Source organism: Ctenopharyngodon idella, chromosome 15 (genome assembly GCF_019924925.1).
Source record: "Ctenopharyngodon idella isolate HZGC_01 chromosome 15, HZGC01, whole genome shotgun sequence".
Lineage (NCBI taxonomy): Eukaryota > Metazoa > Chordata > Actinopteri > Cypriniformes > Xenocyprididae > Ctenopharyngodon > Ctenopharyngodon idella.
In genome coordinates, this window is record NC_067234.1 from 994,579 (window position 1) to 1,017,035 (window position 22,457).

At 36.5% G+C, this 22,457-nt stretch overlaps 2 protein-coding genes across 2 annotated transcripts; both read right to left on the reverse strand.

Annotated features, from left to right (window-relative positions):
* Positions 1–72: 72 nt before the first annotated feature.
* Positions 73–7,433, reverse strand: LOC127496069 (ras-related protein Rab-6B-like). Its single transcript, XM_051863663.1, has 8 exons — positions 7,208–7,433; positions 5,223–5,281; positions 5,060–5,113; positions 4,872–4,977; positions 4,626–4,737; positions 3,570–3,663; positions 3,292–3,358; positions 73–2,368 (listed from the first exon to the last, which is right to left on the reverse strand). Exons 1-8 carry the CDS (start codon positions 7,275–7,277, stop codon positions 2,304–2,306), a joined length of 627 nt encoding a protein of 208 aa, XP_051719623.1. The 5' UTR covers positions 7,278–7,433; the 3' UTR covers positions 73–2,303.
* Positions 7,434–9,355: 1,922 nt separating this feature from the next.
* Positions 9,356–20,105, reverse strand: LOC127495493 (espin-like protein). Its single transcript, XM_051862409.1, has 8 exons — positions 19,924–20,105; positions 19,628–19,810; positions 19,362–19,493; positions 12,793–12,912; positions 12,558–12,696; positions 11,948–12,069; positions 11,229–11,402; positions 9,356–11,120 (listed from the first exon to the last, which is right to left on the reverse strand). The coding sequence occupies exons 1-8, from the start codon at positions 19,978–19,980 to the stop codon at positions 9,633–9,635; spliced, it is 2,415 nt and encodes an 804-aa protein (XP_051718369.1). The 5' UTR covers positions 19,981–20,105; the 3' UTR covers positions 9,356–9,632.
* Positions 20,106–22,457: the final 2,352 nt, after the last annotated feature.

Consider the following 22,457-nt stretch of genomic DNA (forward strand, 5'->3'; position numbering starts at 1 on the left):
TTATGCAGCAGTTGAATTGCTGTATAAAATTAACATCACACTCAGCATTGTAGCAGTAGACACTAGACAGTATGGTATTAAGACATGAATTTTATTGATTTTTTTTTTTTTTTCAGACAGATGTCATGCTCATAAATGTCCTTACAGAGTGAATAAAGAGCCAACTACACTGCTCTACACAACCCTACGGCAACAACTTTGACAGATTCAATCCCCTCACACTATCAGCAGCAACTTCCTGTTCTTACATACAACCTTCCGCTTGCACTCGACTGTTCTGCAATTCTTCTCAACCAACTGTGAATTGGCTAGATGGTGTGAATACAACAATGTCATCACAGATCAACATCATAAATCCGTCCCTTCTTACCTCCCTTCAGTAACATACGTGTTCTCAGGTAGCCATACAATGAAAGCTTTGCATTGTGATGCCACAATAACAGAAGGCACAACTAGTGTACAAAAGTGAAAGATGACAAAACAAACGAAAGGAAACGGAGCCTTGAGAAATGTGAAAGATGACATACTCTGTGCCCTGTTAATGCAAAACTCATTAACATCAGTCCCTCCCCATAGTTAATATCAGCGGGCCCTTCAATTATCCGAAAAATAAAGTCAAGCCTAGTACCAACAATTCAGTCACAGTAATTCCTCATGTCCATTTTTGTTTGAATTAATAGAATTATTGGCACCAGAAAGAAACTAGCACTAACAATAAATATATTATAAATACTTAATATATTCTAAATTATCTCTATACAATCAGTGGTGTTAATCAGTGCATTTATGTAAACAATTCAAAATGTAAAACAAAAAACAAACACATTAAATATTAAAGATACTTTGTTTCCAGAGTTTTGTAAACAACTCACATTTCTTGAACGTACTGTTGCAATAACCAGAATGCTGTGAGTGGACTACAGGTGGGTACATTCTCTCTCAGCGCGGATTTAAAAAGGTCTTCACGTTTCAGGATTCTCTGAGATGAAAGTGTTCATCTGCAACATTTTGAATTTTAATCTACACATCCATTCGACACGTGCGGGAGACTACAAGAGCTTTACTACACAGATATATGAGGGATACGACAATCATTTGTCTGTTTCATCACTTTATGATGTGGTGAACCACACATTTCCATGTCAGAACCCATAACAAAGTGCATGTATTTGAAATGAAAATCTGTTGTTTCCTAAGGCTCACCTTAAAATCGCCTTTCTCGCCCTAACCGAATGAATGACACTTATCTCATTCTTTTTAGTTCTAGTTGGCTGCAAAATGTAAAAAAAAAGAATAATAATAATTTTAAAAAGATTTAAAAATCAACCCACATATTTGTGTAAAATATCTGAAGGGGTTTAACAGGAATAATAGTATTATTTCAGATATAATTTCTCTTAATCAATGAGTAAAACGGTATAAGGCAACAGCAAAATGCCCAAATCATAAATAATAGTTTACTACCAGTGTATGGCTACAGGTGAGACCGACAAAATAAGAGTGAAGCCCTTGTCATATTAAAAAAAGAAGAAAGAAAATAAACCACATTTGTACAGGTGAACATAAACCACGTCTAAATGATGGATGTTCACAATAATATAAATACTATATACAATACAGTACCGCCTGGCGGATCTAAAGTGTATACATGAAGCTAGCAGAAAAATCCATTGGTTCTTTGCAACAGTGCCACGGCACTTTAAAGGTTAGCCAGGTTAGTACGCGCACCTCTCATGGAGGCTGGTACTGGATTAGCATGTAGGATGTATACACAGACCCACACTAAGACTTTGAACAGGACCTCTCTCTTTTGTCTTTTTTTTCATTAAGTTCTTCATTTCGTTACTATTGATGTGTATGGACCAAAGGACATGACAGATTCTAAAAGTTGTCTCACATGCATGCTATAGACGAAAGACAGTTACTCCGCCATCCGTCTTGAATCTTAAACTCATCTTTTGTGAAGGCATCATTTAGTGCTTTTTGTAATGTACAAAAATACAAAACATAACAACTGATAATCCACTCTGAATGTTTTTGTCCGAAGATGGTACACATGCCACTTCCTGTCTTATATGAATCTGTTAGCTAGTCACTTTGAATTACCTATGATATTATTTTGGCAATTGAACAGACAGTGTAGATTTTTTTTTTTTCGTTCTTGCAACTGAGGAGTATAATTTTAGACTCAATCAGATAGATGTAAAACGCCTATATCCGATCATAAAGTTCAACAGGACGTGGACCCATAGGAAGCAACAGAACAAGCGTGTGGTGTTAATGAAGGTCCGAACCGCTTTCTACTAACAGGAGCACCCGCTTTCAGTGGCCGGAGGATCCGGTTGTTTGTCCAGCTTAATGTCGATCACTGGGAGGGGGTTGTGTGTCAAGGAAATCAAAGAAAAAATGGTGATAAGTAGCTTTCCTATACACACTGTAAAAATTATTTTTCAAAGTTGTAAATAAAACAAAAATTATTGGAGTACAAAATACCATTTCAGTCTTTTTACTTCAAAATTTCACATTTAATAGAATGTGTTATTTGCAATTTCTTTGTAATTAGTGAAGTGAAATTTACTAACAATTTCTGAGTGAAAATTGTTTCAATGTAAATCCTACACCAATTTTTTTTCAGTATAAACTATTATTGCTATCCCTTATTAAATGTGTCTTATTAAATCTATCTTTACTTCCATCTATTGTATTTGTAGTGAAAACGCATAGTCAAAAAGAAAAAAAATGTATAGCGAATATTGATTTTATCATGAAATGTTGGTGTTACTGAAAAAAGATCCAGGCAGTTGGTAGAGAGGGGTTGAAAATAAGGCTTGATGATGTCAACTATTAAAAAAAAGAGATGGAGCAAGCTATTCCATTTTAGACTTTAGATTACATTGACATTTTTTTTCTTTAGAATACATGTGCACCTGCAAAACATGCACAATAAGATGAGGAAATTTCATGTTGACTGACTTGAATTGAGTTGAGTGAATTGTGTAATTTTAGTTTCACTAGTGGAAACATACAGTAAACGGAAAAATAATGATCGTTTTCAGTTTTCGGGGTCTCTCTCTCCATCTGCCATTGGTCAATTTGCAGCGTTTAGATGGACAGGATGCCTAAACAAACATTTTGATTGCACCACAGAGCCAAGAGTTTATATTTTCCAGGGAAATCATCCTAAAAGTGGCTTACTCATTTAGATTATTCGTTTTGTCTCTGCATGTTAAGCTGGGGCACATCCTCAAAAACAACACATATCACCTTTAAATGTCACGCATTAAAGGATACTTCCTTCTTTGTTATTATCATCCAAGCTCTCCATTCCAGGCAAAGCAGCAGCCACTCGCCGAAACAACTGATAAACCAAACAGAAAGAGAATGAAATCAGACAAAGATATATTTTTTTTCCAGAGGTGACTGGTACAGCTAAAGCCCTTTGGGCAACAATTCAGTGGCTAAATCAAATCTTTTTAGAGCTTTCCATGTGTCATGTTACAGAGCATGAGCTCAATTAAATTACTCTATTGGATCAAATCTATTTGCCTTTGTAACGCTCTGAGACTCACCTGTTTAACATTGCTGCCAGTCTTTGCGCTAGTCTCAATAAACATCACATTCAGCTCTTTGGCGCGCTGCTCCCCCTCCTCTATAGTGATTTGCCTATCAGAGCAAATGCCATCGTAACGTGTTAAAGTAAAATTATAATTTTTAATAAATTAATTGAATACATTTAAAAAAAAAAATAAAAATGAAAATGGATACGGTAGTGACATTTACAAATGAAGAATTCCAGCACACAAAAAATAATATATTGATGTTAATGAAAATGTTAATATTAGGGCTGGGTTAAAAATAATGATTTCTCAGTTTTAATCGATTCTCATTTTGAAGAACTGATATCGATTCTTAAATCCCAATAATCGATCTTTCAGTCTGCTGTTTTCAGTTAATGGATGAACAAAACATTGTAGCATGCCTCACATCCAATATAAAACCTTTGTGCTTTGTTACTTCTGATATGAAGTTCAAACAATAAATACAGTTTTGGCGTGACAAATCACTGTAGCACCTCAGTTGCAGCGCGAAGCGCACATGAGCGGATCATCTTTTTTCCACTTTACTACTAGTTATAGCATGAAATAAACATGAACATCAGAAGGAATGTTAAAAGAAACAGTACAACTTACCGAAATCCATATCATCACATATAATCGATTGCTCAATCATGTTTCAACCACCAAAAGACGTCAATAAAACAGCTTGTAAATAATGTCAGGTAATCTTACATTTACCTTAGAAAACCATTCAAAACTCATTAGTCAGCTAAAAAAATGAACTCTAGAGAGTAAAAACTTCCTTATGCATAATTTAAATGTAAGTAGCCTACAAATCAGTTTATTTTAACCTTTAATATTATAATATTATAGTGATGTATCAACTGGGGTCCCCTGTTGATGTATTTTTTTCCTTGAGGAAATTTGCCATGTACTGTAACTGACAGGCCTGAATTAATTGATATCGAATCGAACTGAATCGAATCACAAGCGTGTGAATCGAAATTGAATCGCATCGTGAAATTTGTGTCAATGCCCAGCCCTAGTTAATAATATCAATGACTCCACCTCTTTTCCTCTAGGTCTGTTTTGTTGCCGACCAGCATGATAATGACATCACTTCCCCTCTCTGTTCTGACATCATCAATCCACTTGGAGGTTAGCTGGAATGAATTGATATCTGGAGCAAGAAAAGAAAAAATATCAGTTTAATTGGAACATCTAGCAGTTTTGTTCAATGCCTTTTTCAACATGGCAACACAAAAGCAGTTGCTTTTACATGTTTTCATTTATGAGTGCATGTGTGTGGCTCACTTGTGATATCATACACCACCACAGCCACTGTGGAGTCTCTAATGTAGCTCGGGATAAGACTCCTGAACCGCTCCTGCCCTGCAGTGTCCCATAGCTGTAACCTCACCTGCAAAAAAAGACATACTTGTAGAAACTGCACTGTTATATGTATATATATATTAAATATAGTTAGTTTCAAAGCTTCTTACAGTTCGGTCCTCCAGATACATAGTTTTTGATAAAAAGTCAATTCCAATAGTTGCCTGTAATGACAATAAGATTCAAAGTAAGATACAAAATAACATAAACATCTGAAAAATACTTTGTAAACTTCTACATTAATGTATGCACAAAAAAAGAAAGATAGTATACCTGATAAGTGTTGTCAAAACTGTCATACATGAACCTTGTTATCAGCGATGTTTTCCCAACTGTAACATAAACCAACAAAAACAGGATAATGTTCAGATTTAGATGAATCACACACAGTGAAGTAATTAATGACTTTCTTGTCCTGACATAACCCTATACACTGTGTTTTCACTAACTGAATTACACTACCATACTGCAACATATGCTGAAACAAAGCACTGTCTTAACCTCTGTCCTTCAAATGACAGTACATTTCTTAAGGGTTACACAGAGAATGACTGTAATTTGGACTTCACTGTTATTTAGAGTTACAACAACATGAAAAATGGCTTGAAAATGCAGCAGTGCATGACAGCAAAATTCCTGAGTACGTATTTCATACACTCACTACATGACTGCTTTTTTCAGGCCGGTCTGGTCAGGCCTGTTTGTCAGGCTGAGCTGAGATACTAAAATCATCAAACAGCACAATGCCAATAGTTATTCTGAAGCTCATAGAACGAGGGGGAATAATGGTCCCATTCTTCTCTGGAAGGATGAGGGTTTTTTTCTGCTTATATCTTGAAACAAGATCAACCAAATCTGACCAGCAGTTAGATTCAGGACCATGGACAGCAGAAGACAAGTGGTCTTTTGACATTAAAGGGACACTTCGCCCAAAACATGTTAGCATTTACTCACTCTCATGTTGCTAAAAAAACCTGCATGACTTAATTTTTTCATTAACTATTCAATTTCATTATATAGAAAAAAAGATGAGTGGTGACTGAGAATGTCATTCCTCCTAACATCTCCTTTTGTGTTCCACAGAAAAAAGAAAAGTTTAACAACATAAAGGTGAATAAATTATTATTAAATTGGCATACCATCATGGAAAAAAAGATTTTTCCTGCAGGTGTGGTAATATTTATCATCGTATACAGGTTGCAATAGATTTATGATTTCATTCTCATAGATAAGATGCAGACAGCTGTCTCTTTGGGAATTTAGTCTTAATTTCTGCAATTAAAAATTGTGATTAAATGCTCTTCCATACTGTATATAGGGCCCTCTGCCTGACTGGCTGTCCATTTTCTCCATACGAACAGTGAATGATGAAGACATAACCACTGTATCAGGAGCTATAAGCATTACTAGATAATGTATGGCAAATATATGCATGCTCAAGACCAAAAAAAAATCTCAAGAACACGTGAACTTTACGGTGACGCCATGTTCAGTGTTATATTTTGCAATGTTTGGATGTCCAGTCATCAAATGACAGACATGATCTCAAATGCCCGTCTGATTACGTCTTCACAAACACCGACAGTGACAGTGACACTGATAACACCATCATACAGCCAAATGAATATACCAAGATATCTATTCCCATTATATAGTCTGATCTTATGACTGCTCATAAAATGATGCGTGAGGTTTTTATTTTGCTCTGCTGAAGAATCCCACAGACACTGACTGCCAACCTGGGTGTGTCTCCTGTAGACACACGGGAAATGCAAAGCCTCTGCGCCTTTCTGTTTCATGACATATTAAATCAGTGGATGTTTACTGGGACATCTAGACAAATTAAGCGATTTACATTTCTTTCGAATGAAATATTTCATATTATTTGTTTTGAGCGATTTAGACTGCGCTAGAAAATAAGCGATCAATAATCAGACCCTCTTCCTCCAATGGAAAATGCAAGTGACAATCATAACAGTTGTTCAAATAACGAGTATATCACGTTATATTCACAGATGGATGTTTAGTGGTGTAATGACGCTGCATAGCTATACATTTTTATGACTAATCAAAAATTAAACATATGCAACCGACTTGTCTGACAGGGAATCGATTATAGAGATAATAATATCGTTTGAAATAACGCCACAAACAAGCAGATACGCAAAAGACTCAACAACATACTAATGTACTTCATACATGTGTTGAAAGGTTAATGGGTTCGTCTAAACCCAGTCGTGGCAAACCCAAACACTCACCGCTTTGCTCCCCTAGAAAAACAAGTTTGAATTTCCGTAAAGGGTTCCCAAAGTCACTTCCCATGGACATGATTGCTTTAATGACACAGTTGTTATGGATTAATATGTACAGGTGATACCAGTCTTGCGAGAATGCAGATGGAAAATCTTCGGTCGCGAATCGATGGATATTGCAGTACTGCTCCGCGATGTCAATTCTCCAGCCCTGTGCGCATGCGCAGCGGTGGCGATACGCCCGTCTGATATCACTGTGTGTTTACGGAAACGTCCCCGTAAACTCTCCTTGCACACTAAACCGCAGGCCACGCATCCGTTCACCAATGCTTGCATCTGCATCTCTAAGCGCAGCCCATATTTATATACTTTTAACGCCTTTTTGGTGTCTTTTGCAGATACTCGAAGACTGCATTTAGACCTAAGCTGTCTCTATATAAACCCATATGTGTTCAAGTGAATAATTTTGAATGGAAGGTGTTAAACAAAATGTTGCAAACTCTTTGTCTGTGTTCACATTATTATGTAAAATTTGTGACATCAATAGGCTATATAGAAAATAAGAAACATTAAACTTTGTAATTTATACAGTAACTTATAAACTAACTTATAAAGTAACTAATATAGTAAAAGCAATTAAATAAAGAGAATATTTTTGTGTTATTTATGGGTTTTTGACACTGTTGGTAGAGCAAACAGGAAAATTGAGGGAGAGACATAGGCTAATTCAAAGCAGGATCCACATGATGAGCATCATGTTTAGAAATGCCATAGGTCCAACTATGTGTTTTAACATTTAATACATTTTATTTTGACATCAAAGGCAAAACTGCAAGCAGTAAAATATGCAAATTATATCACCAAATATGCCTTTTTGACCTGTAGGATTATTTATAAATCATTCTCTTCCAGTAGTACATTCTAGTCTGAAGAGATGAAAAATAAGGGAGCAAAGACATATCTGATGATGATTTTTTCAGCAGATAAATAGCAAAATGGAAGAAAACTTGTGCAACAGTGGAGGATGATATTAAAATGTATCCAAATTAAATTCAAACTGTGTCTAATATTAGTGGTGAGATCATTACTTTGTCCTAGAAACTTCAATGCATGTTATATATCCTGACAAGTCTGTTTGTCTGCAACAGCCCTGGGGCAAAAAAAAAATAAAAAAATTAGAAAACTAGGTTTTGTCTTTACTGGAGATGACATTGACAATAAAATCACAAAAAAACATCAATCCAAATGTATAAAAACAACTCTTGTTTAGTAGTTTTATATTATACTATACTGAACGATGCTCTTTAGGATACAGAACATATAGCATGGAAGTATATTGTCAGATAGGATGCAAATCTAGGACTATACTGCATAGCTCTGCTGTTATATAATGATTGTTACACTCCATCTTATACACGTTTCACCACTCCCTCAGGGCAGTCTGAACATCCTTGCTGGACACACACACATTTCACCCAACATCGTACATGAACATTAAAGGGTTAGTTCACCCAAAAATGAAAACTTTTTCATTAATTACTCACCCTCATGTTGTTCCACACCCATAAGACCTTCGTTCATCTTCGGAACACAAATTAAGATATTTTTGATGAAATCCGAGAGCTGTCTGATTCCTCCATAGACAGCAATTTAACCACCACTTTCAAGGTCCAAAAAAGTAGTAAAAATATAATTAAAATTCATGTGACTGCAGTGGTTCAACCTTAATTTTTAGGAAGCAACGAGAATACTTTTTGTGCGCAAAAATAATGACTTTATTCAACAACGTCTTCTCTTCTGTGCCATTCTCCTACATTGTTTACATTGTTTAGTACCTTTCTGGACCTTGAAAGTGATGGTTAAATTGCTGTTTATGGAGGAGTCAGAGAGCTCTCGCATTTCATCAAAAAATATCTTAATTTGTGTTCCGAAGATGGACGAAGGTCTTACAGGTGTGGAGGGTGAGTAATTAATGACAGAATTTTCATTTTTGGGTGAACTAACCCTTCAATGTACTGAAGTTTAGGTCAGATTGTTTCTTGTGAAAGAAAGTGTAGCAGGAAATTATCAGGGACTCAGAAGTGATTAATCACACAAAACAGCGCTTTTCAAACAAAATAAAGGTTTATTTATAAAAGAGATAGGACAAACATCAAAATTTGTGAAATGCACATGGCTGTAAGACTGTTTTGGCCAGATTCTTATCATTGTATAATAATCATGGTTTTTATTTATAAGGTACGTTTTACCTGATGCTGCATTACAAAGTACTAAATAACATATAGTAGTCGTAGTCTTTCTTGTCATTCATCATTTATCATTTATTCAAAATGCATGTCAAAATAATTATTCAAAATTATTTTGTATTCAAAATAATTAACAATTATATTGTGTTCATATACAGTATAAACCATCACCGCATTCAAAAATATCAAAAATCAAACAGCTCTGCTTCTTTCTCCTTCCAGAAGGTGAAACTGCGATCAATATATTTACAAATTTCATCATTACTAAACATTGAGAAATCATTGCCTCCATCTCTGCTGAGATGTTCTCCATCAATTGGTATGGTATTCTCGATGATAACTTGCGGCACAACTTTAACCTCAGCACAAGAATCCTTCACAGACTCCTTGGAAACTCCATTTTCTCTTTTCCCAAAGTATTGCATTTTGATGTCCTCAAAACCATCTTTCCACTCGCGTCTCCCAGCCTCAATGTCCTTGAGGACGGCCCTGTGGAAGTCTCGGACTGTCTCCCAGGGAAAGTTCCCTATGTGGTCGAACACCTCAAAGCATAACAGGTGCCTCATCTTGCGTTCCTCAGCTGGGAGGTCCTGCTCAAGAATGTGAAAATACCCAAGCATGAACAGGTCAAGGGTCAGGCTGTCATAAGCAACAGGAGCACCGTCCACACGAGGAAGGAACTGCTCGGGCGAGTAGGTCACACGCTTCCTCTGGAGGCTTCGAATCTGACGTGATGGGACCCCTGAGGCGACGCGTTTCCAGTTGCCGATCATCTTGTCTATTGCGGTTCTTTGCCTGTAGAGATGATACAGTGATCTGGTTCCTGGCTTGGATACTGGAGTTGTTATTCCTTCTCCTGTAAGAGTGCCAAGCTCTTGTTTCATCTTGGCTCGCACTGATATTGCATACGCAGACCTTTTCCAGTGGCTCAAAAAGAGGACAACGATACGTTCCTTCCGCAAGCAGGTGGTCTCCATCACTTTAGTTGCATCTTTGCCCAGTGCCTGTTGGCATTTTATGGCACTGTCATTAACGTGATTTATGTCAGTGCTTTGGATTGTCCCCATGGACTGCTCATTTCGATTTGTTGATGTAGACAGTTTTTGCTGCCTTGTGTCAGATGTGTTGTTTAAAAGGCCAGAAAATGGGTAGATGTTTCCTATCTGACCTTCAAAGTTGGACCTTAAATTTCTCACAGAAACTCCTGACTGCTGGATCTCCAGTTCCACCTTCTGCCTTCGTCCTCTGATTGAACTTTGCCTCTCTGGCCGGTATGTGAAGACCGATGCCAGATCCGTGTTACAGATCCCATCCTCACCATTTGTTTCTGAGAGGTTTGTCAGGAGCAGTGACATGCTCTTTACTATATTTGAGATACGATTGTACCACACTGGAAGAGGCAGAGATTCCTCCATGTTTGGGAGCTGCTGGCACTGGGTGTTGACTGTGATATTAACAATGGGAGCAGGAAGGATGGCCCTAAGTTCCTCCGCCAGCCGGGCAAGCTCTAGTTCATAGGCCTGGCATCGTTTTTGAAGGGAAATTGTTTCAATCTGTCCCTCCAAGTAGACCAGGTCATCTTCGGTAAGCAGTTCTCCGAAAGGGCCCAAAATTACATTGTGTACTTGGGAATACCGCCAACCATCCAACTCAATATGTTTGTCACTGTTGTCCTGTATAGGATGAAACAATTGTTATTGTCATATTGTATGACATAGAGTGTGTTATGGAAGGACATTTTTGCAATATAGTTTTATGTTGGAGGGGTTTGAGCAGTTTACTTTTCTGCAGTGGTTGTCTTCGTTCTGCAGTCGAGCCTGAAGCTTGCGCACCATAACCTGCCTCTTCCATTCAGCAATGGGCCTCCCGTTCTCATCATGAGTTGGGATCAGAGAATCAATGTCAGCAAGATTTGCTTCCAACTCCGCAAGCGGAACAATTCCATTCTCTCCTTTCTGTAAACAGATTCATACAAACCCATACAGATTAACCTGTGATTATGATTTCACTATACTGCCTCAGTTACAAATAAACACATTCACGTCAAGTCAAAATAAAGTGGCATTTTATTATTTTATATTTGTACATTCAGACCTGAATGTAAATTTACCCTCTTGAAGCATTGAAGACACCCACTTTTGATCAAGTTGAGGTCAAGTTCTAATCAAGTTCTCAGTTTGTAAATGAAATTACTGATGAATGTTCATTGATGAGGGTTTTTTTTCTGATATCATTTGATTTGTACAGTAAAAAGTGCATCATGGCAATAATTATGAGCTCAGGTTAGAAACCTGAAGATTTTTAAGAGGCTGCTTTATCAACCAATACAGTAAGTCTAAGGTTATAATAGCCTACTTCTGCCACAGAATTAAAAACAAGTCTACACTTTGATGACAAATTATGGAATAACATGCACTGATGATGTGAGGACAATAAGACCTGAAAGATAAGAAAGTAAATTGGGTAAATTGTGATTTCACATTGAGGCTATAGCACATACATTTATTGTTTGTCCAGTGAAGACCGCTGTGATTCCTGCTTGTCTCAGTGACCTCATGGACTTATGAGATAAAACCGTCTCCTCTTCCTCAAGGTGTTTCCTCATGTTAAATGAAGTTACAACTATACACCAAAGACAGAGAAAATGAGTTAACTTTAGATATATATTTTCTTATTATGGATGTTGACCTTTTTGTCATTTAAAGATCTGTAAAGATCTAAGATCACACACTCTAAAAAATGCTGGGTTATAAACAACCCAAGTTGGGTTGAAAATGGATAGTTTAATGAATAATAATTAAACAATAAACATTTATTACATTGCTTATTAATAAATGTTCACCTTTTGATTGTTATTGTTGCCTCTATAGTAATTATGTGTCTGATTTTTAATTTCCAGCCTATTTGGGGTTCATTTTAAGCCAGTCATATAGTAATTTTTTAAACAATAGTTGGGTTAAATAAAATTGCCCAGCACTTTGGGCAAACATTTAACCCAACTGCTGGGTTTGTCCATTTTCAACCCAACTTGGGTTGTTTTTAACCCAGCATTTTTTAGAGTGTATACTCTCGCCTGCGCTGAACACGTGCGCAGGGTCATGCACTCTCACCGGTAGAGGCCACTTGCATGTGTTGAATGGTTCCAGCTCCAGCTCCAGCTCTCTTAGCCTGTGAGGAGGCCGGAGATGCGGTTGAAGTATCCAGACATGCTGGAGAGGGACGAGGCTGGGGAGGCACTTCATTCACCGGCTGCTAGGAACACCAAAACAGCCGAATTGATTAAGAACAAGTGTGTCTTGTCATGTTTGCTTAATAAAATCAGTTTATAATAAAAAAAATCATCACCTTGCTATTTTCCATCCGGCCACTATGTCCAAGTTCACAGGACTGGTTGTTGATGTCCTGGTAGGGGTTGGTTGTGTTAAACAAGGTCCTTTCCTCCTCTATGACAACAATGTCTGCGGACTGCTGGAGTAAAGCAATGTTTTTCTGAATTTAAGCTTAATTTCTTCATAGCAAACTGGTGCAAAATACAGGCCTTGAAGCGCAATGTACATTCTGATCTGCCCCCAGTGAGTGAAACAGAAGCTCATACTGTTTAGTATAGCAGACCTCCCACTTAGTTAACAAAGGAAAACTGCCTATAGAGTTCAGTCATCCGATCGGATGGTTCAAATGACCCATACCTGCAATTGCAGTGATTGACTTCTCTTATGGCCACTTGTGAACTCTCTTCTTGCTTTTAAAGCTTGCTAAATTATTTTTTAACATTCATAATGTGCCATACAGTATATTACAGCAGCAGAAAATTAATACATACCCTTTTCAATGCACTGTATGCCAAAAACAAAAAATGCCAAAATGTTGGGTAAGTTTTTTTTTTAAAAATCTGTTCTTTTGAACTTTCTATTCATCAAAAAATCCTGAAAAGAATGACCACTCTTTCCACAAAAATATTAAGCAACAAAACTGTTTTCAACACTTATAATAATAAGAAATATTTCCTGAGCACAAATGTTTCCATCTTTTACCTTATTTTTTACTTACACTATAATGACAGGATGTTATTAGTCATGCTTAAATAGTCTTTCTTGATAACATTCAATTTTCAACATTTTTTTCAAAACTTTTTTGATATGCACAATATTTTCCCAAATCTGATAATGTGATCTGATATTGATTTTACAGTTTTAGAGAAGCATTACTGAGAACACCCCAAAAAAAAAAACTCTTAAATCATATGATTCCTCAAACCAAGAAGCAATACAGTACATGCTATAGTAAATTTAAAGATATTTCAAAGATTATTTTCTAAGCAGTATTATTTTCTATTGATGTATAAAATCCTACACATTTAATTAATAGGTTTCACATCATAAAATATATTTTAAAAAGTAAAAGAATGATGAATGATCATGTTTATAAAATCTGAAATAACTTACAGTCCACAGCTTCACCAGTCAAGTCTTCACAAGTATAACAGCTGAGTGTAATGAGAGCAGCCACAATCACATCAGTGCTCCAGCCATCCAGTGGCCAAATGCTTAAGGATCAGCACACTATAAACAGTGAGCTCAGACAGGAGGTCTTCATAGTAAAGTATGAATAATTAAAGGGTGGGATTAGGTGAACCGACAGTTTAAAGGTCTAAAGGCTGCCAGACGTTCCTCAGTACACGTTCCTTGCCACGCTTCTTAAATTCACCAATACCAGTGTGTGTTTCTCACTATTCTTTTTTTTTTCTTTACTGAACTTCAGTCACTAAACACTATTTGCTGTTCTGAATGTCTTGTAATGTGGTAAGAGAATTCAAAAATCAAAGAACAGGTCTTGATGGTGAATTGATACACGTACATGAACAGACAGTTCTAATCTCTATTGTGGTGTCACATTAATATCTATCCGTGACTAATTTGCCGTTACGCATATTTAAAAGAGCTTCACTTAATACCTCTGTCACAGGCACCTCAACCGACCAGGAGCAAAGAGGTCAATACACATCAGTTACACAGACGATTACATATGCAGGAGGAACAGATCAGGCAATTCTATCTAAGCATCAGATCACACCAATTCTATTCACTTGCAGGCACTTCATGTAGGTTATATTATATTATATTATATTATATTTTTTCCCCAAAATATGTCAATTTTACATTTGAATTTGTATATTCTCTCAATTTTCAGACAACTTATTTCATATTATATATATATATACAGTTGCAAGAAAAAGTATGTGAACCACTTGCAGAATCTGTGAAAATGTGAATAATTTTAACAAAAAAAAGAAGATAATACAAAATGCATGTTATTTTTTATTTAGTACTCTCCTGAGTAAGATATTTTACATAAAAGATGTTTACATATAATCCACAAGACAAAAAAATAGCTGAATTTATGAACCCCATTCATAAGTATGTGAACCATTGATTCTTAATACTGTGTGTGGTTACCTGGATGATCTACGACTGTTTGTTTGTTTTATGATGGTTCTTCATGAGTCCCTTGTTTGTCCTGAGCAGTTAAACTGAGCTCTGTTCTTCAGAAAAAATCTCCAGGTCCTGCAGATTCTTCAGTTTTCCACCATCTTTTGCATAATTGAACCCTTTACAACAGTAACTGAATGATTTTGAGATCCGTCTTTTCACACTGTGGACAATTAAGGGACTCAAACACAACTATTAAAAAAGGTTCAAACATTCACTGATGCTCCAGAAGGAAACACGATGCATTGAGAGTTGGGGGGGTGAAAACTTTTGAACAGGATGAAGATGTCCAAATTTTTCTTATTTTGTTTAAATACACATTTTTTTTTCATTTAGTACTGCCCTTCGGAAGCAACAGAAGATACTTTCATGTTTACCGGAAGACAAATTAAATACAACTTACTTTGATCTTCAAATTCCAAAAGTTTTCACCCCCCATCTATTAATGCATCATGTTTTTTTCTGGAGCATCACTAAATGTTTGAACCTTTTTTAATAGTTGTGTTTGAGTCCATCAATTGTCCTCAGTGTGAAAAGACGGATCTCAAAATCATTCAGTCACTGCTGTAAAGGGTTCAAATATGCAAAAAATGCTGGAAAACTGAAGAATCTGCAGGACCTGGAGATTTTTTCTGAAGAACAGAGCTCAGTTTAACTGCTCAGGACAAACAAGGGACTCATGAAGAACCATCACAAAACAAACAAACAGTCGTAGATCATCCAGGTAACCACACACAGTATTAAGAATCAATGGTTCACATACTTATGAATGGGGTTATTGTAATAAATACAGCTATTTTTTTGTCTTGTGGATTATATGTAAACATCTTTTATGTAAAATATCTTACTCAGGAGAGTACTAAATAAAAAATAACATGCATTTTGTATGATCCCTCTTATTTTGTTAAAATTTTGCACATTTTCACAGATTCTGCAAGTGGTTCACATACTTTTTCTTGCAACTGTATATATATATATATATATATAGATATAGATATAGATATAAATTAAACATGGTTTCACTGGAGATATGCTGTAGAGAAAATTGTCCTTTATAAATTATTTTACATTTTAGTGCCAATATTGTGAATGAATGTTTTGAACTATATTAGAATTAACCAGTCTATTTTGCATTATATCTGCCCTTTTCTTCATTAGCTTTCTGTGGTAATAATTAAACTGGTCTTATGTAATTATTCCTCCTGTAAACAATAATTATTGTCAAGAACCCCACTGTGTTGCTCACACTCTCCTTTGGGGAGACCCTTACACACAGAACAAGCTGTCAGATCTGATGCTATGCCAGCATAAACAAACAAAACATCAGCACACAAACTGGTGAGAAAGGCACATCTCTCTCTCGTCGGCTTTGTGATCGATTGACCGAGCATGAGCGACTCCAAACACACAGGAGTAAAATGCCCTCTGACAAACCAACTGACTGCGTTTATAAGCCTCTGACACCTGAGACGGAGGATCTTATATCGTCCTCACCCCTGGGGCTCTGGAGCTCGTGCTGAGAGGGGCGTGAGTGATAGCTGATAGGTCCTTCATGCGCCAACCAGACAGTACTAAGTGTCTTGCTAATTAGCTTGTGTCAGGTCATAACGTTTTAATATGCCATCGTAGTTATGCTATCAAAAGAAAGGATGACGCTTGCATAGTTTCCACTTCATTTATGAACAAATGACGTATCTGATGCCCTTTTGCAAAGGAGTAACAAAAGAGGCGGAGCTGAACTATATTTTTATGATGCTATCAGAAGTCTTGTTCATCATTCTCTTGACTGGATTCTGACCTTTTGTCCATCACTCATGTTATGGATGACATAAAATGTCTAGCTGTGCTCTTTAAATATTCAGTCTACAAATGCACTAAAAGGACCAGGCAATTAAATCATTAGATTTCATGCTACAATTGATATTTTCCTTGAATTGTCCAATGACAACATTCTCCAAGAGAATAAATACACTTGTCAACACTTTTACTCTTAGCAGGCATGGATCAAATTATAATCAAATTATTGATGCCTCTGTTATTAGAGGATTAAAGGTATCTGTTCAGCCTTCTGAATAGGATGTTCCTGTGAAGAATATCTTGTCCCATATCTGATAAATAATGGAATCAGTTGGCCACAATGTGGGGTTTAATAAATGCACTTTAATATGTGTTCCTTGTCCTCTATTTTGAAGCATGACTCAGCCAATATGAGCTATTTCATTAGCTCAATATATTCATGCTAGAGAAGTGCAGTGTTTGTCTGTAGGTGGCAGTAACAGATTGCTATTACAAGGTGGAGCCTTACCAAAAACCAGACCATCAGCTGTCAATGTTTGCAATATTAATGGGTGTAAAGTACTTGAGTAAATGTACTTAATTGCTATACTTAAGTATTATAATTAAATGTGGGAAACTTGTTTACCTAAGTGTGTAATCTGACTTTAAAAATGCGTAAGATTTTGACAGTATACATACCTAACAGTTCAACAAGATTTGTAAGATTTTTTTAAAAATATTTTTTAAAGAGATTTCTTATCCCCACCAAGGCTGCATTAATTTGATCAGTAGTAATATTGTGAAATATTATCACAATTTAAAATAACTGTTTCTTATTTGAATATATTTAGAGCCCGAGCACCGATGGTGTGAGGACCCTATTGTAATTGCTCAGTCAATTATTCTTCTTCTCTGAAATGAATCGCATTTTTGAGGGCCTAAACATGCTCGAAAACTCATGAAACTTTGCACACGCGTCAGAAATGGTGAACATTTACGTCTGATATGGGTTTTGGAATTGGGTGTGGCAAAATGGCTCGATAGCGCCACCTACAAAGTTTCAATAAAGCGCCCTTCGCGGTACATTTCACATACAGGTATGAAATTCGGTAGACACATGTTACCCACAAAAAAGTCCCTGGGTGCAAAATCTGAAAACCCAACAGGAAATGAGACATTCTGAATTTTCTCTGCAAAATTTTTGCAGTTTTTGCCATTTCCAGACGTTGTATTTTAACAAACTCCTCCTAGAGCTTCAATCAGATCAACATCATATTTGGTCAGTCTAATCTAAAGGCCTTTGCGACGTTAAATTGCGAAGATCTTGAGTTTTCGCTGAAGGAGCATGTCCGTGGCAAAGTTTGACGTTTCGCCATGACACAGGAAGTTGTTGTAACTTGGGCATACAATGTCCAATCTGCTTCAAACTTCTCATGTTTTATTAGAGTCCTGGCCTCAAGACATCTATTTGCCAATATTTAGTTACAGTCATAGCGCCACCTGCTGGCAGCAGGAAATGACATGTTTTACACTGTGATTAACTCCTTTTAGAGATTTAACCAGATCAACATCATATATGAACAGTCTAATCTTAAGGCCTTAGCGATGATAAATACCAAAGATCTTGAGTTTTCGTTGAAGGGTGTGTCTGTGCCGGCCTGACAAATTTCGATTTTTCGCCATGAAAGAGAAAGCTGCTGTAACTCAGGCATACAATGTCCAATCTGCCCCAAACTTCACATGTGTGATAAGAGTCCTGGCCTAAAGACATCTATATGCCAATATTCAGTTAGTCATAACGCCACCTGCTGGCAACAGGAAATGGCATGCTTTGCACTGTAATTCACTCCCAGAAACACATTTGTATATGCCATGAAGTACCAAATATGCTAGAAACACGTTAAATCATGCAACACTTGGCTAAGTGCTAAAGTATGCAATTAACACCATGAAACAGGAAGTTGTTGTAATCTTCATGGCAATATTCAGTTATAGTCAAAGCTCCACCTGTTGGCAGCAGGAAGTGTGGCACGTCGAAATGACTTTGCCATATTTCTCCTGTATTTACTCGCTTACATGCATGTCGCCCACTGTTTACTGTTTTCCTAAGGCCACTGGGTGGCGGTGAGCCCGGGTGTGAGGGCCCTTTCATCGCTGCTTGCAGCTTTAATTTAAAATGTAATTTATTCCTATGATGGCAAAGCTGAATTTTCAGCATCATTACTCCAGTCTTCGGTGTCACATGACCAGAAATCATTCTAATATGCTGATTTTCTGCTCAAGAAACATTTATTATTATCTTCAATGTTGACAACTGTTGTGCTGCGTAATATTTTTGTGGAAACCATGAATTTTTCAGGATTCTTTGGATTATAGAAAGTTCAAAAGAACAGCATTTATTTGAAATAGAAATCTGCTGGAACATTATAAATGTCTTTACTGTTATTTTTGATCCATTTAATGTGTTCTTGCTGAATAAAAGTATTCATTTTTTTCAAAATCTTACTGACCACCAAATATTTGAACATTAGTGTATATATCAAAGAAACTATGAAAATGGACAGAATTAACTACGTAAAAACAACTTATTTAATTAAAAAATAATGCTTGCAGTTAAAGAAGTTGTGCTGAGGAAAGTACTAATTATCTTACATGAGCATCAGCATCACGGAGGAAGTTGGCACAATCATGATAGCCATTGTATTCTGCCAGGTCCACTGCAGTAAACCCATCCGAATCTCTCTCCAGTGGACTGATGTGATTATTCAGCAGCACTCGGCAGCACTGAAGGAAAGAGAGATTACAGCTGTCATTCAAAACCTCTGTGAAAGCATTTCAAACACTACTTAAACTGTATAATTCTCAGAGTGATCATGATAAGGTTTTGTGATTGAAACTGAAGGAACAGTGACAGACACCTCCAGTTCTCCATTCTCTGCTGCATCATGCAGAGGGGTCCCACCCCAGAGGTCTTTCAGGACTTTTGCTCCCATCAGTAAGAGACGCTCTACAATGCGATGGTGGCCCTCGCTAGCGGCAAAGTGCAGTGCTGTGGCTCCATCTCTGTCCTGACAGGACAGATCCAGATCTGTGAAGGAGGCCTGAAGACCCATATCAGAGACAGAGTCAGTGATAACTCTTACACAACACTCAAATACATTCAATAAAACCTGAGTGAAAACATGACAAAGTGACTGAAGAAGCTGTAACTTACCAGCCAGACCACCAAGGCATGGTGTCCCATGTGTGCAGCTGCATGCAATACAGTCATGCCATCTTTGGCCTGCACATGGACATTTGCACCACAGTCCTTCACCAGGTATTCAGCCACATGCAGATGCCCCTCCTGACAGGCTAGATACAATGGTGTGGCCCCAGTACCTGTCTGGCAGTCCACACACCTACACAAATAATACATTTTAGACTTTGCACCTATACCTTAATATGATTATAACTCAGTCATTTTAGTGAAGTGTCAGGTATGTTTACATGCACTCATGTTCATCAATTGGAATGAATCCAATCCGATCCGATTTTGAAAATTCTGATTATTTAAACCCTAAACTTTACAATCCAATTTACATATCTGTTTACATGTGTATTCCAATCAAAACTGTGCCCAACTGTGTTCAGAAAGAGTATAATTGTCATTTTTGCTGAAAAAATGCTGACATATATGTCTGAAGAGCTATTTTAGCAAATATTTAGTCTCCTCCACTGACCAAACTATGCACCTTCGTAAGATGTAAAACGTATGTAAATATACACATCACACCACTGTGCATACAGTATGTGAAAGATATTTGTGAACCTGATTGAGAAAATAGTTGGATTCAATCATTTACATGCTTAAAGGGGTAGTTCACCCAAAAATGAAAATTCTGTCATCATTTACTCAACCTCATGTAGTTTCAAACCTGTATGAATTTCTTTGTTCTGCTGAACACAAAGGAAGATATTTGGAAGAATGTCATAGTATTTATTTTTCCTACTATAGTAGTAAATGGGGGGCGAGATCTGTTTGGTTACTGACATTCTTCCAAATATCTTCCTTTGTGTTCAGCAGAGCAAAGAAACTCAGACAGGTTTAATTGATCTCATTATTTCAGATCAAAAATTTCATTCGGATTGAGCTCAGTCGGATCAATTGTCTTTACAAGAAGACTTTTCAATGGGATTCAGCCATCACTCCTACTTACAGATTATTTGGTTGCATGTAAACATATAGCTAGTAAAAGGTATACGCTCTATTGCATCATTAAGTAGAAGTTGGTAGTTATGCAGATGTACAGTAAACACAGGTGGCGTCATGTGGCAGGTAAGAGGCTCCTCATGTATTATAGAGGACAGAGCCCAGATGGTGGGTTTGACATGTGTTGGATGACCTTTTTCCAGCCTCCCTGATGAGCAACAGGTCCCAAGAAATGGCAACGTGACTCTAAACTGCTGCCTTAATGTGTATTTGTGCAAGTATGATGACCCATGGTTTTGCCCATACACAAACATGCACAACAGTCACGTGTAGCGCTGGCAGCATCTAACAGTAGCGATGCTAACTAAACTACATTTTTATAGTGACCAAGTGACTGTAGCTCAGCTGTTTTAAAAATAATGTAGCTTTTCTAGTTACAAGTTCCTTTTTTCAATTACGACACTTCTATGAAATGGTCCTTTTTCTATGGAAGTCCATTTCCGCCACTTAATAAAAAAATCATGCTTTGGCCAATCATAATTATGACGGCTATAAGTATGACATAAAAGGTCATAATACAAGAAACTATGTAATAAACATGAAATATAAAGTCAAAATTATAAGATACATCAATTATGAGATAAAAATCAAAATTTTGAAATACTAAGTCAATTATGAGAGCATTTGACAGACATTTTTATGAATGTTTATTTCATAAAGTCATTGTTTTTGTGTCATAATTTTGACTCTCTCATAATTGACTTATGTCATTATTTTGACAATTTATCTCATAATTGTGAATTTCTATGTCATAATTATGGTTTACCAAAGTATGGCATAGGCTTCTCATATGTGTGGCATTAAAATGATTCATTCAAAAAAATTGGTTCATCCGAAACAGTTCTCTCTAATATACAGCATTCAAAAGCCTGAATGATTTTAATTAATCAATTCATAATAAATGGTCCTTTCTCTGATATAGCGTATGAAAGACTGATTCATTCTAGTGAATTGGTTCATTTGAGTTCAAATTAAATAACAATTCACCATTTGTTCTTTTTATTTATATGCTGTCGTTCTTTACAGTTTTCGACTCATTTATATAAATTAATTAAATTATATTCTTTTAATTTATATTTATGTATATTTATAGGCTATTTATCCTAATTGAGATTCCAAAATGAAAGTTTTGTCATTACTCACCCTCATGCCGTTCCAAACCTGTATGATCTGCAGAACACAAAAGAAGATATTTTGAAGAAAGCTGGTAACCAAACAGGTTTGGTTACCATTGACTTCCATTAGAACAAAAAAAACAACACCACATTTTTCAAAATATCTTCTTTTGTGTGTCTGGAAAAGAAAGGAAAGTCTGGAATGATGTGAGGGTGAACGAACAATGTAGTTGAAACACCTTTTGCCTAGCCAACTACATTTTTCAAAAGAGCAGTATGCCTGTAGTTTTCTTTAAATTACGAGAATCTTCTAACTTGACAAGCTAAAAGTATACATACTGTACTGAAAGGTGAATTAAAGTGAAAGCTTTTAGCCAGTCA